General features: G+C 39.1%; 1 protein-coding gene across 6 annotated transcripts in view; it reads left to right on the forward strand.

The window, feature by feature from the left end:
* Positions 1–13,922, forward strand: part of LOC122636479 (dystroglycan-like) — a 50,569-nt gene extending 36,647 nt beyond the window's left edge. For 3 of the 6 annotated variants that reach the window (XM_043827714.1, XM_043827710.1, XM_043827712.1), the window contains 14 exons: positions 4,667–5,022; positions 5,346–5,555; positions 6,525–6,653; positions 6,754–6,879; positions 7,009–7,383; positions 7,473–7,571; positions 8,005–8,508; positions 8,748–9,253; positions 9,387–9,582; positions 9,663–9,824; positions 9,915–10,151; positions 10,253–10,442; positions 10,519–11,196; positions 11,329–13,922. In XM_043827714.1, coding sequence (XP_043683649.1) covers positions 4,717–5,022; positions 5,346–5,555; positions 6,525–6,653; positions 6,754–6,879; positions 7,009–7,383; positions 7,473–7,571; positions 8,005–8,508; positions 8,748–9,253; positions 9,387–9,582; positions 9,663–9,824; positions 9,915–10,151; positions 10,253–10,442; positions 10,519–11,196; positions 11,329–11,552 — 3,942 coding nt within the window. In that variant the 5' untranslated portion in view covers positions 4,667–4,716 and the 3' untranslated portion in view covers positions 11,553–13,922. The remainder of the gene's footprint in view (positions 1–4,666; positions 5,023–5,345; positions 5,556–6,524; positions 6,654–6,753; positions 6,880–7,008; positions 7,384–7,472; positions 7,572–8,004; positions 8,509–8,747; positions 9,254–9,386; positions 9,583–9,662; positions 9,825–9,914; positions 10,152–10,252; positions 10,443–10,518; positions 11,197–11,328) is intronic. The other 3 variants (XM_043827711.1, XM_043827715.1, XM_043827716.1) reach the window with 3 other exon arrangements.
* The last annotated feature ends 1,402 nt before the right edge of the window (positions 13,923–15,324 follow it).

The following is a 15,324-nucleotide window of genomic DNA, read 5'->3' on the forward strand; positions in this document are numbered from 1 at the left end:
TCGTTGTTCGATATAATATAAGGCTAATGAATGAGACCAAAGCGGCCTGTTTGTTAATCTTTATATCGTAAACGAAACGATACTTTGCATCGCGGGAAAGCAAATCGATCGAGTCTTTTCGAAAATGAAAGACCGCGATGATACAACCGAATGCGGGAATAAAAATAAAATAAATATAAACGTATATTTAAATCCATCGTAAATTTGCACGTAGGTACCTATATATAAGGATTTTCCTCTTTCCACGCGTATTGACTATCGAGAATTATCGCAAATAATCGTTGGATAAATAGATACTCCTTGAGGGAAATACAAGATGATATAGGTTCTCTATAATTAGGCCGATCGTTACTGCATAAGCCAATCGGCACAGTGAGTTTCAGTTTAATTATTTCGATCCAATTACGAGCACGTCGAGTCCGTTCATTGCCGCGTACAGAATTCTACACCGTTCTTCTTTCTTCTTCTCTCTCTCTCTCTCTCTCTCTCTCTCTCTCTCTCTCTCTCTCTCTCTCTCTCTTTCTCTACCTCTCATTCTCCCTTCCACTCCAATCGTTGGACTTTAGACGAGAAGCAAAGAGTACGAGTGGCAATAAAATTCTCGTCGAACTTTAGTACTTTTCGATCCGTCACTCTCTCCCGAAGTACGATCGTTTCTCTTTTTAACGTTATCGAAAAGAATGTCGTTCAAACTGATCGAAGATATAAGTTGGAAAGGATAATGGTTACTTAAGTTTCTAGGTATAAAGCTCGGTTAAGCCGATACAGCAGAGGGTTCGATCAATATCGGAACAGGCCGTCAACTTGGAACGCGTGTGTATGTGTGTATCGTTGCAACCTGGATCGCATTTTCCTTCGGACGATCCAACGAAAACCGTCCGTCGAATTCTTCTAACGTTTGCATTTCCGCGAGAGAAACATTTTCCGTTCCGCGTTAAGATCCTTTCAGGTTTGCGCCTGAATTTTTCAAATCGGTAGTACGGAATTGTAAATTATTCGTTCTCGTGAATGAAAACCCAAAGATTTAAAAGGGCGGCCGCGGAACGCGTTAAGATCAATTTAAATTTAGATCTTAAAGAAGAAACGATGCTTGCAACGCCTGGAGGTTCCTTTTAAACATTCATTCGTCTCGATTTGATATCACAAGGCTGACGTCACTGTTTATAACTTCAGAAATAACTGTCAGCGTGAAATCTCAGACCTTTTTTCCTTTCGAACGGTCTTTGGATTCACGTTCGAGTACAAGGCTGCTTTGTGCGTTCGATATGTGCGATTAAACCGAATGAATGAATGAACGAACGGACGAACGAACGAACGAACGAACGACGAAGCACTCGTTTTCTTTTTTATTCTTTATTATTCTTCGACATCCGGATTTCAATTCGATCGGAATGCAATGCGTTCCGATACCTTTTGAAAAATGCATCCGCGTTAAAGCTAGTCCGTTCTAAGCCAAAGAGAAAGGATAGGTTAGACTCATAAGCTCGAGTTACTGGTTGAATTCTACGCTGGATTGATTACGCGTCAGGGGTCGTCAAATTTGGATTTATGATCTCGAAATATAGTTATCTCTACATTTTATAAATAAAAAAAAGTACGAGTCCATGGCGTCATTAAATCCTCGGAAACGTCGGAAAGTGCTCTAACATATCCCATATAATGGTTTTTGATGGGTGTCATGCAAATCGTTACGCAGTCCGCTACGATCAAATGCACGTTAATTCACCTCGAATCTCATCGAGAAACGTCCACTTTTCCCTCTCTCTGAATAGATAATTTATCAAATATCACGTATTGATATAGAAATGATTTAGAAAAAACGATAATAAAATATTTGATGAATTTTACCAAAAATTTGGTCCTCGTCATTGTCTATTCAAAAATTTTCATTCGGTTCTCGGCGAATGACAAATCGTCGTTTATTTTTCAAGCATCGAGCTCGAATCGTGTTCGCGAATCAAATCTATTTCTATTCTATATCTGCTATAGGTATTAACGAGTAGGATGTATGAATGATCAAGAGAGATAGAGAGAAAGAACCAACGATTGTTGGGGAAATAACGAATTTGCGTTGGGACGTGAGAGTGGAAAAATCGAACCGTTGGTAAATATCCTAATGTTTGCCTTGCGCGGGATATTAGTTTGCGGTTGCGAATGCGAAAAGCTTTGCAATTTTTTTCCAGTTTCCGATTTCCTTCGAAATATTTCATTATAAATCGAACCAATGCGATTTCTTTTATTTGCTCTTTTATTTACCTCGAATAATCGTCGGTCTTTATCGTCGAGCATGATTATTATTTTTTTCTATGTAATTAATCCTTTCTTTTCTTATTCGTCGATTATCAATATTTTTTAAGATTTACATTCGCTACAACGTTTCTTTCGATTTACATCAATGATCGAGAACTTAATACGGCTTTCTATGAAATCTTATAGGAAAAATCGAGAGATTCGAAGGTGTCTACATACGTATCGCAAAGCGTGTTGTCTATGCGAGTGTGTTGCAAAGCGATCTAAGAACGATTCCTTCGAGGATCGGGTTTTCAACGATCGTATGTCAAATTTAATTACGCTTGATCAGCCGCACGTGCACACCGATCGCGCCAAGTTTACACCAAGTTTGACATAGCATAACGTCAATTACGACGGTCGCGAATGGATGGACAGACAGATTGATGGATGATGGACGGACAGATCGTCCATAGCCATCGTTATTGCGACGTGGGTCAAGCACTCTTTGCAGAATGGTCGTATGATTTCTAATTCGATACGCGAACCATCTTGTTTTTCTTTCTTTCTTTTTTTTCTACTTTTGCTCAGGTACACCTTCTTTTTCATTGAGACATGAATAAAATCAACGTTGGCTACTTTTTTCGTATCGATTGCATTTATTCGTAAAATAGGATAACGCTGATGTACATTTTCACATTTTGCAACGTGTTACCACGCGATCGACCCTTATTTAGATTCGAACGAACATTTTCAATTTATGTAACACCATTAGAACTAGATCGAACTGTTGGATAGAAAACCGAGTGCAGATATCTGATCGTTTGTCACGATAATAATAAAAAAAAAAACTTTCACGAACAACTATCGTTGGCTATCGTTCATCCGTGAAATGCTATCATAAATATTAAAGAAAATCGATGCAAAGTGATGTACGTAATTGCAACGAAAGATGGGGACAGTCTGAAACACGGTCGATAAACATATCAAGAACGTTCCGGATTCCAGCTGTGCGAACTCTTAGAACGGAAGTCGCACGGGTCTCTGTATAGAAAATCATAGATACGAGTAGGCGATATAAGAAACATTGTACAAGGACAAAATGCTTTTGGTCTTATCGATCCCGTTCATAGTACATTATCGATCGTGTAAGCCTCACAGCCAACACTTCCGTTCGGCGCCTCCAAGTCTGAGAGACATCCGACCAATTCTACATTCTATTCGCGTAGCCTCACGAGAAGAACGATAGTCACAGCTTGTACTCGCCACGTGTTGCGTTGATCCTTAACAGTCAACGAATGTTTCGGTGGAATGTTAAATAAAAATTTTCATTTATTTGCACTAAGTCACGGAAACGCTGGAACATCGATAAGCGTATTACAGACCGTATTAAATATCATTCGAAAGATAAATCTTTCGAGTCCATTTGTTAATGAATATTTATAAAAAATAAATAATATGCGTTAAACGCATATTTTTAGATGCTTAGGAATCACCCAAGTGTCTTTTATCTCGTTCCATGTATCGTTATCTATCTACATTTATCATCCGGTATATTACGAATTTTATTCACCGAGCGGACAATGTTTATATATCATTTTACTCGGAAGCCGGACCAACGCGTCCAATGACATCATCCTCTTCGATATTCCACCCGCATAAAGACTTGTTCGTTCTTATAGGAAGAATACGATGATGTACTCGAACACGTGCATGCGTATAAGTGCCTCGTACAGAACGATGCTCGACATTCCTAACCGAAAACGTAATGCTGTATATCGTTACGCACTTGTAGTTTAAAGTTCGTGCTTTTGACGAAGAAATTAAATGCCATTATTCTACTTACGACCGAGCATCATAACGGATCTTGCCAAGCGTCAAGAAAAAACGATCGATTTTTTTCAAAGATTTATTTCCCGAATCAATTTTCCTTCTTCTCAATGTGCTGTCGTTGGTGCTATCGTTGGTGCTATCGTAATTTGTCGATCGTTCTCTTACATTCACGTTCTTCTCGGCTCGTCGAAACGAACCCTCGTTTGAATCAGCCAACGATTCATTCTCAATCCAATCTCTCTTCTAGCTCTCATCGATCACGTCCTAGAAAAACTGCAACCAGAGAGAGAGAGAGAGAGAGAGAGAGAGAGAGAGAGAGAAAGAGTCGGTTTGTTCTCGTAATTGTTCAAAGTTTTTCATAAGAGCATCGTACGCCGATACTATCATTCCGTTTCAATACAATTAATATTGAATGAATGAAGCACTGATAGAAAATGTCGAAGCTGTTTTTATCGACACAACGATGCGATAATAAATGTAGTATTTCGATAAAATAATTGACTCGGTCGACGATCATATTGCTTCTCAATGCTGTTTTTAAAATTATTTATTTTTTTCTTGAATTATTTCTATATCGTATTAACTCCTACGATAAAATTTGCAGGTGTAGCAGTATGGTATGATACAAGCGAGCCTGAAGATTCTCCCCTAAAAATGAAGAAGCCTCATATCCTGACGTACCTGCTCCTCCTGCCTCTAGTGCTGGGATTTAACTTGCAAGAGGACGACCTGGTCTTTGATGACATCGGTGAGGAAAGCAGCAGTACACCATCGATCGAGAGACATATCATCGATCGTAGTAGAACCGTGGGACACGATCGAAGATTGGTGAAAGATACAAAGAGACATCATCGAGTCGAGAGATTATGGGATATACCGGATGTCATCGTTCCAGTGGGTCATGTTTTCAAGTTAAGGATCACGAGACAAGCTTTCGGTGGCAGCGTGGATCGTTACGAGGTGAGTGACTCGCGTCACCTTACTCGCACAGGTATCTTTCTTTCTCCCTTTTATATACCTGGATAAGTGCCAAATTCTCGAGCACCGATTCGGGGTGTCGTTTCAACGTCAAAAGTTTACTTACTCGCTCAACCGTTCGTTATCTCTCTCTCTCTCTCTCTCTCTCTCTCTCCCTCCCCCTCTCTTGTCCTCTCCCTCTTTACGGGAGAACAGCCAACAATCCGAACGAGTCCTGTTTGCCATCCAATTTGCGATCCTTGTCCCTTGAAATCTTCGATTTCACTCTGGTAAAGAGATATCGAATCGAATTCATCACGATTCAGATACACGAGGCAAATGGACAAAACCTGTCCCGTTGGTTGTACTGGGACGATGCTGCTTCGACTCTTCTTGGTGTCCCATCGAAGAAGGATGTTGGTAATCATCATTTAATCGTCAAGGCTATTGGAAAACACGGTGACAACGCCAAAGATGCTTTCTTCGTGCATGTAGTTCCGGAGAAACGAGAGGAAGTCAAGCATAAAGACGGCAAGGTAAAATTAGTTTGCCATTCAGTTTGCAATCTAAAGAGATAAATCGTTAAAGAAACGTCGATATACATATATCGTGAAAAAAATGTAGGCTGCGTAATTAAACATATCTCGTAGAAAACAAAGAGATTTTTCGCACGTTCTCTCAATCTTTCCCGATTTTGTTAATGTGTCGAGCACTCCACGTGGTTGCCTTTGGGTTGAGAAGAAAACATTTTCTTGGCAACGTTTCAAGCGTTTTACGTCCAGCTCGCACAACAGGTACCTATCGTGAGTTTCTAGGTCAAGTTTCGAAGCCGAACGAAAGATAAAATGAATGATATGCTTTTAAGACGAATTTGGTCGGTATAATAATTCGATTTCGTTCGATCGTTAAAATTAATGCCGTCGTTAAATCTAGAGCGACGTCAACTGAATCGTACAGCTTGATTATCTTTGTTTTTTTATTTTAACTATTTTTGCTTATTTATCGATTTGCAATTAAAAGAAGCACCTGTCGATATCGCTCCGTCCGATTTATAATCTCAATAAATAAATTATGCGTACCAAATGAAATGACTTTTTAACTAGCAATTTTAATTAGCAAAGTTATCGCGTTACGTTTTTCATCGTTCTTCATACGTATAGATTAAAAAGATAATTACTTGAAAGGAAAACTATGTAAATACGTATTAAATTATTTAAGTTCGAAAAGCCATTATAATATATATGATATATCGAATGTTGACGTTATCGCTCTAAAAGGTCCTTCTCGTCGTTTCGATGCGAGATATTGCTATATTTAAATCTCATAAAGAAATTAGTTTCGTAGACGGTAACTGATTGATGCCAATTGATATCGTTATGCGTCACCAACGTACGAGTAAACTTCCAAGTGTCCAACGACCCTAATTCTTCAGGTTTCATTTGCAAGGGTCGTATAAACGAAAGGCTTACGATGCGAGAATATTAAAACGATTACTTGTATTTTAGAGTCACTGTAAAGAAGGAGAAGACCAGACGCTGTTAACGATTTTTCTGGATGTCAAATTCGAGAATCTCACACCGTCCGTTAAAGTAAATGCGATCGAGAATCTCGCTGGATTTTTGGGACTCCACACCGTTAGTATTCTTGTTTCAACGTTTATCTTCTGATATAACGTATACATACATATATACGCATAGGTTATACGTACGTGTAACTTTACCTTCTTGTTTTTAGAGCGCATTCTCTATGCACCCGCAAAGTGGAAAGGAAAACTCGAATCCTGATTCTCTAGTTATTTTTACCGGGCCTGGGAATGTTAAATACCGCACCGAAAGACATCTAACGACTATCCAATGGCAGGTAAAGTTTGTAAATGATTATTGTTACTTGTAGTATTTTTTATCTATCTATCTATATATATATATATATATAAACAGATAAATAAATGTATATATAAAAGGACTATAAATAAAGAGATTTTTGGCGCAGGTTGGCTGCGACGGTCACTTATGGAGGCATCAGACGGATTTAGTCAAGCAGCTGCGAGATCAGGCGAAAGATGGGACACTAGCGGAGGTTCTTCAACTTCCTGTACTATTATGGCGTGTAAAGACTGACTCGACCTCTCTATCTAGAAACCGTAGAGAAGTTGGATCTGGTGATTTCGATGCCGACGAATACGAGGGTTACGATTACGACGACGATGAATATGGCGAGGACGAAGACGGTGGCGACGATAACGAAGCGATCACGGAACCACCGTTGCAACCATCTTACGTGCCCAACGTCAACTCGAGAGGAAACACCGAATGGTTGGAACATCCACATAGACATCATCATGGAGAAGAAACATTAGATTTGGGCGTACGAAACAATTAATAGCCTATCTATCTTTCCGACATCGTTAAAACAAATTTTTAATCGAATAAACATTTTAATGTTTCCCTTTTTAGCAGAACGAAGAGGTTGACGAACGAGAAATCGTTCCATCTACAAATCCACGTACTGCTGAATCAAACGCTGCCAACGCTTCGTTCAGTGGTCTATTGACCGTAAGTATATTTTCCCGAAAGAAGAATATATATATATATATATATACATATATATAAAAAAGAAAAAAAAAACTTGTTGACAATGTGTCGCTACATTCGGCTTTTATCGAAATCGTTACTCCTTTGTCTACGCTCATTTGCTGTGCCATTGCTTCAAGGGGTCACCGTGCTTAAAAATGTATTTCGTACGTCCTCTAGGATAGTCGAAAATATTTTGCAGTATTCGCGCAGTACAGTAGCTAAGCTATCTCGATAGATACACTCTGACGATGTAGGTCAATAATTAAAACTCCATACAGCGTATTGCTCTATCTTGCGACGAATCTGGATACAAGAGATCAAAAGTATTCTGCCATACACCTTCGCGCTCTCCCTCTAATGTAACTAACAAAGTTTTTCGTGCCTTACATCGCATCTACTAACGATTTCGCAGACAACAACCACCCAATTTACACCGTCATCATCAACTACAACCACTACAACCATGCCAACTACGACAACTTCAACCACAACGACTCAAGCTACGACAATGCCCACGAGTACTACTACTCCTACTACTACTACTACTACTACTACTACTACTACTACTACTCCTACTACTACTACTACTACTACTACTACTACTAGTACTACTACTACTACAAGTAGCATGACTACGACAAGCACAATAGCAGATACAACAGCAGCTACCACTTCGACCACCGTTGTTCCGTCAACAGAATCTACCAAGGTGGATATCGTGGAAGACAGCGAAGATAATACTCAACGCGTGGACATGGAATCTGTTACTCTGTTACCCACAATTTCTCCCGAAATCACTACCACTCTACCATCGATTACTACGCTTCAATTTAGCACAACAGCTGCTTCGACCAGCGCTACTGGAAAAGCAGAAACAGAAGCTACCACTGTTTTTGCTAACGTTACGTTCGAAGAGGTAATGCTTCTATGCTTTGTGCTTTTCATTTGTATGATAGTTCATTTTGCTCCTATTTCGATTACCTTGTCCGCATCGAATATTCACAAATTTCCCGCTTACTCGCATTAGGTCGTCAGGTGTAAGATAGTCTCGAATATTACATAAAAGACTCGAGTTTTTATCGTTTCCTTATCGAGGAAATGTATATTTACATTTGTATCTCCCCTCTTACTCACATTTGTTCGGTTTCTATTTAGGCAACATATGGAACGACGGTACCTGCAACGCGTCAACCTACAATGACCCCAATTGCGTCATCTACTACTGTTGGCACTACAAGTGCCCACACAACTATTCCGCCCACACAAGCTGCTACGGTATCTACATCTAACACGACATCGGAGGTACATACGACACGGACGACCACGAGTACGTCTACCGTTGGCGTTACTACTAGTACTACTACCGCTAGTACTACCACGGCTCAGCCGACTACGACCGTTACGATTCCACCGTCGCAGGCTACGACGGAAAATATTGAACTTCCGGTTAGCAATTTGCCACCCAAAAAGGATAGAAGGTTGAAGAAGCTTCGAGTGATCGCTGGCAAACCGTTAAGTTACGTTATACCTCCTGACACCTTCAGCGATCCCGAAGACGGGGATACGAGAAATCTAAAATTAGGTCTGTACTTGCAAGGTGTACCGATCAAAAGTACTAATTGGCTTCAATTCAATCCCCGTACGCAAGAAGTCTATGGATTGTAAGTACAAGCGTAGAATATATCATCGTACATCGATTTTATTTCTTATCGTTCTTTTTTCTTTGATTGTTTCCTTCTTTCTTACTCCTTTTCCTTTCTTACTCTTCGCATTTCATTATTTCGTTCGTTACAGACCCCTTGAAAATGATATTTCTACTTGGAATTACGAGTTGGTAGCCACGGACAGTGGTGGATTAAACGTCTCTGACATATTGGATGTTCACGTTCAACAGCATAGATTGAGTCGCATCGTCAACCATGAGTTCAGTATTTATCTAAAAATAGATAAACGTAATCTTTTCCCAACCGACGTTGATTGGGAATTACAGGTATTTAACGATATAACGTATAACATTGCCAATCGCGATGCGTACTCAATAACGATACAACTTGTAACGATTCGTTCTAGGTTATTGGAAGTTTGGCCGAATTATACGGTGATGCGGATCCATATTATATTACGGTACGAGCTATCGACATCGATCACGATCAAGCTATCTTTACTTGGATGAACGATACCTTCCCTCGTAGTAGCGAATGTCCCAAGGATCATATAAATGAACTATTACGCGTACGTATAAGAAATTTATAGAAAACGTAACAGGTATTTAAAAAAGATCTTACACGAATGTTCTGCATCGTAAACGTTCTTTCTAAACAGATTTTGATCGATAAGGACGGTGATCCTAGTCCTTTATTGAGAGCAGCTTTGGCACCTGAATTAAGGGTGAAGCGTGTCGTTTTCCAAGGAATCGGACAATGCGAGGATATGAATCAATCGGGAATACCTAAAGTTCATACCGAAGAACCCAAAGTAAATTTCCCTCCTGTTCCAAGAAATCAAGTGGATCACGTAAATGCCACTGTTGGAGAGTTGCTCGTATTCAAAGTTCCAGAGGTACATATCATCTTGTTTTTGAATAAATCTTGATAGAACGACCGTTTTAATTACGTTATAACTCGATTGCGATTTATCGATAATATTTCTATTATCCTCAGGACACCTTCTTTGATTCAGAGGATGGATCCTCTCGCAACATGAAAATGTCTCTTTTGACGATTGAACGTACTCCTATCCCGCCCCATGAATGGTTACAGTTTGATAATAAAAATCAAGAATTTTATGGCGTGCCTTTGCAAAATGACGTAGGTCGAAAAGAATATCAATTGGTCGTGACGGATAGAGAAGGTAATCATGTCTACCGAAAAGGATTGTTAACTCATACGCGCGCACACATGTACGTATGTGAACGTTTTAATTGCAGGCGCAAGTGCTACGGACGGTTTAGTAGTCGTTGTACATCCGGCCCCGCCTATGACGCATACGGTTGAATTTTCGATGACTTTGGATATACCGTACGAATCGTTCGCACATTCAGCCATGCAAAAACGCAATTTTGTTGAAAAATTGCGTGACTTGTACCACGATCGTGACACGAGCGCTATTTCTTTACACAGCATTTCGAACGGTAGTACTGTCATCACGTGGCATAACAAAACATTACCAACGGCTTATTGTGCTCACAAAGAAGTAAATAGATTACGAGCGGTACTGGTTAAGAGTGACAACGATAGACGATCGGTCACCGACGAGGTTTTAGACGTGATGGGTCTGAAGTTCCCAGTGAAACAAATCACAGTAATCCCAATGGGAATATGTCGCGGTGAATTGACGGGCGTTCCTCCAGATAGTCACGTACCACCCATCGACGATTCCACCTCGATCGGAGCGTTTCACGATGATTATCTAATAACGTTCGTTCTGCCAGCTATTATAATAGCAGCCATGCTCATTTTCGCCGGCGTCATCGCCTGCGTACTCTACAAACGTAGACGCAGCGGGAAAATGAGCGTTAGCGAGCAGGACGACGAGCGACAGAGTTTTCGTAGCAAGGGAATACCCGTGATATTTCAAGACGAGCTCGATGAGAAACCAGATCCAGGTACAGCCATTATAAAAACTCTATAAATTTCTGTCATATCGTTGCAAGACGATCTTCTCGATTAATTTTGCCATTAACCGATCGGTTCGTTCGTACTCGAACTTGTGATGCAAATTGGTTTTGCCCTTTCAGGCAATAAGTCGCCGGTTATCCTGAAGGAAGAGAAACCACCGCTTCCACCTCCTGAATATCAAAAGAGCGAGGACGGCGCGGACGTGCCAATGTTACCGAAAGAAAATTCCGAGGAACCTTACCAGCCGCCGCCGCCGTTTGCGACGAATCGTGATACAAATCGGCAAAATCGTCCAAAGCCCACGCCGACGTACAGAAAACCGCCCCCATACGTGCCTCCCTAACAAAATGCAGTGCACTCGCCTACGCGCAAATATATGCTAGCTATGCTCGGAGATGCATCACCGATACACGTGCAAAAGCAAAAGGATTCTTACAAGAAATCTCAGTTCGGCGGGAACGTTGAAAATTACGGGGCTCTAAACGTTTACAGCGATCACTGAACTTTTAGTTTTCTTGCACGGAGTATCACATAACGAACCGAAAGATTTCTTTGCGAGAAGTCTGTAATTGCACGTTTTTACTTATTACGTTTATACAACGGACAAATATGGATTGTTACTAAGAAAATAAGTTGGCCGTACGTTTGCGGGAATGTTAAGAGAAAAACCTCTCATAACTTTTTATTAACACATTTCGTTTCATTGATTCTTTTATTGTATTTCATTTATCGATAACTATTTTTTAAGGAGTATGGAATACAAATCACGCGTTGCCTTTCGTAACGAATTCAAACTGTAGAGAAGGATTCTTATTGCTCCGATTGAACGAGTAAATTTAGTTTAGATCATTGTAGAACCAACAACGGTGATAGGATCTATGACAAGGTATTCTATTTGAAATAATGCTCTGGACAGTCAACGACTTTCGTGTTTCAGTAATCAGTGCCATTTTTTAAGCAATAAGCGTGCGAATGCATCACGTATTTACGCGTGTTGGTTCTACGACCTATCGATACCTTGAGAATTAAGCTTCTTCAAGAAGTATCAAGAACTTGAACGAAACTCTTTTAATCGTACATACAACGTATAACACTGCCAAAAAAGTACTGTAACGACGTACAACCACCGGTGATTCAGGGGCGTCAGTTTATTAATTGACCGACAAATTTTTCTTACATCTCGAACGTTGAATTTCGTTTGGATTATTTACTGTGCGACTTGAACAAATTATTGCAAACCTACACTGCGAGTAAGACGGAAGACTACTTAACATTTATATCTTTAAGATGAAATCAAACTGGCGCTTATCGCGGGATCATCATCGTTTTCATAAGTAATTGTCTCCCATAAAGAGAAACCGACAACTTCTTGACGCGGGATTTTTAAATATTGGTTCGTGCAATGCCATTGCAAAGTGACAGCAAAATGCTTCCATTGGCACCGTAGGCCATGCAGACTAAAGAAAGAAATGATGATAATATATACGATACATATACATATATATATATATATACATATAAAAATATAAATATGTATATTATACCTATTTGCTGTTCGATAGACATCAGTCTGTGGGGTATTTAGAGCGATGATATTTAAATACTGCCAGACAAGCGTCATAGCATTTACGTTCTTCTTTATGTGTAAAATTGCAATTACGCATCGCGGTCCTACTTTTTCTTCTTTTCACGCACAACTCGTGGCAACGACGTTTTGCACGTACAAATCGTACGATCGTCGCCGGACGCAAGATTAACTTTGTCCTTTGATTTCGCCAAATTCTATTATAATTACTTTGATAAGGGATTTAGATCAACGTTAATGACCACGTTTAACCTTGATCCAAATACCAACACATTCGTACACAAATAATAATAAACCTATTTAATTTAGATTTTTACATAGTTACCAAGCCAAAAATAATTAATATTTAACAAATGGGAATGAGATTAAAATAGTTGACACACACACACAAAAAAAAAAGGAAAAAGAACAAGAAAAACAAAAAATGAAAAACAAAAAAAGAGAAGAAAAGAGAAAAAACGAGACGAAATCACAATCGTAACGGAACGTGTTCGGCACGACTTGCGCAAGGACACGTTCGTTTTATAATCATTTTTGTAATTTTTTAGCGTGTCGCTAAACGCCAACGCTAATAATTTGCGTGTTCCTGCTATGAGAAAAGGAGTGCGGGGACACGATACACGGGTAAAATGTCTAACACATACAGCCGTTTCTTCGATACCTCGATACTTTTTCCTGATATTTTTGAAAAGGAAATGTAAGAAACGATTAAAAAAAAAAAAAAAAAAAAAAAAAAGAAAAAAAGAAAAAAGAAAAAAAGAAAGAAAGAAAGAAAAGTATCGGTGCAACCTCAAGTTTGGAGGCTTCGTTTTTTATTCGTCCAAGTTACTGTCGGCGGACGATCGACGAAACCGCAAATTTGAGGTGAAACTCCTATGAAAATCGTGTGAATGGTTATAACAATTGTATGTAACATAGCAGACGGATGTTTCGTATGCAAGCTAAAAATTACTTTAATATATATTATCTATTAATTCGCGTCTCTGTAAACTCTTTTTGAGAGTTTATTGTCTATAACATGATGATTGAATCCTTCTCATTGTCTCTTGTTTATCGCAGATAAACTTTTCCAAAAGCGTAGTCACAGGGGCATGCATTAGTTCGGTAAAAAATCGTAAGTAGCATGTTTTTCTTTTTTTCGTTTTTTTTTTTCTTCTTTCTTTATTGTACGATTGTACAGTAATTTTTATAACAGATAAATCATTACTTAACAAAGCTTAAGTGTCGGACACATTTTTATGAATTAGGATTTAAGTGAAGGTGCAGTATGTAAGTATATATATATATATATTTTTTTTTTCTCGTATGTAATCAGATAATGAAGAAAAAGTAAAACGTCTTCGAATCCAGTCTCGATAGGCGCTTTAGCGAACTTATCTCTTCGCGACCTGCGATAAACAAGCTCTTTTCATATCATCGCTCGCGCGTCTTCTTTAAGCGCTCCATCGTGTTACCGTGAAAATGAAGATTATGTATGATAGTCGTGTACGATATTTATGTGACAAGAGACGATGCGATTTAAAGATACGACAAATTCGTTGAAAGAGTCCTCTTAAGATGGGGACGCATCAAGAAGTGCTCGGACTTTATTCCTGGCCTGCGAGTGTATCTTGAAAATATTTTATAATTGTATAAAGAATACGGAAATGGGTGAGAAAGCAAGTGAAAAGAGGCGATACGAAATAGCCGAAACAGAGATTTCATCCTAAGTTTCGGATTTGAATTTTTTTTCCTGAAAAATAAGAGAGTCGATCGATCGATAGATCGAATGCCCTAAGTTTATGGAAAATTACCATTTAAAGGAGGAAGGGAGAAGAGAAAGAGTTGACACTAAGTATCGTATCGTCCGTATGATTTGCATAATTATAAATATGTCTGTGTGTGTGTGTGTATCTATATATATATATACATATATATACATATATATATATGTATGTATGTATACACGTATGTGCGTGTGCGTGTGTGTGTAAATAGATATATAGTTGACGGCAGTACTGATCGGAAGTTTAACGGTATTTTTATCTCTAAAGTAAACGTCATTGTCGGCGTATTTTTCGCGAGGGAAAACAAAAAAAGGATTAAAAGACGAGTCACTTTTGTATACTATGTAAAACGCGAAGGTAAAAATTGAATTTTTGACATGTGGGGAAAATTGCAAATAGATTTTAATGGATGCCTCGCCATGATTACTGCAAACCCCTACGTACGTAGTCCAGCACGTTGGTCGTCGAGGATGAATGGATGAATATTGAAACAATGATATACATTTACGGAATATATCTGTGGCAAGTACTACATATTAAACACGTGTAAGGTTACGAGTTAATAAAGCCATTTTAGGGTACGACGTATACGTCCTTTGTACTTGTTTCGAGTCGAAGCTTTCCGTGGATGTACGAGTCAATCTCCATGTGGAAGGATGCGTTAAAACTTTTAACATCGAGGAAATCGTGATGATAAAGATGATCGTAAAAAGACGTATATTCGTAATACGAGATAGAACGACATAGAACGACTGACAACGAGA

This window comes from Vespula pensylvanica, chromosome 22 (genome assembly GCF_014466175.1).
Source record: "Vespula pensylvanica isolate Volc-1 chromosome 22, ASM1446617v1, whole genome shotgun sequence".
Taxonomy (NCBI): domain Eukaryota; kingdom Metazoa; phylum Arthropoda; class Insecta; order Hymenoptera; family Vespidae; genus Vespula; species Vespula pensylvanica.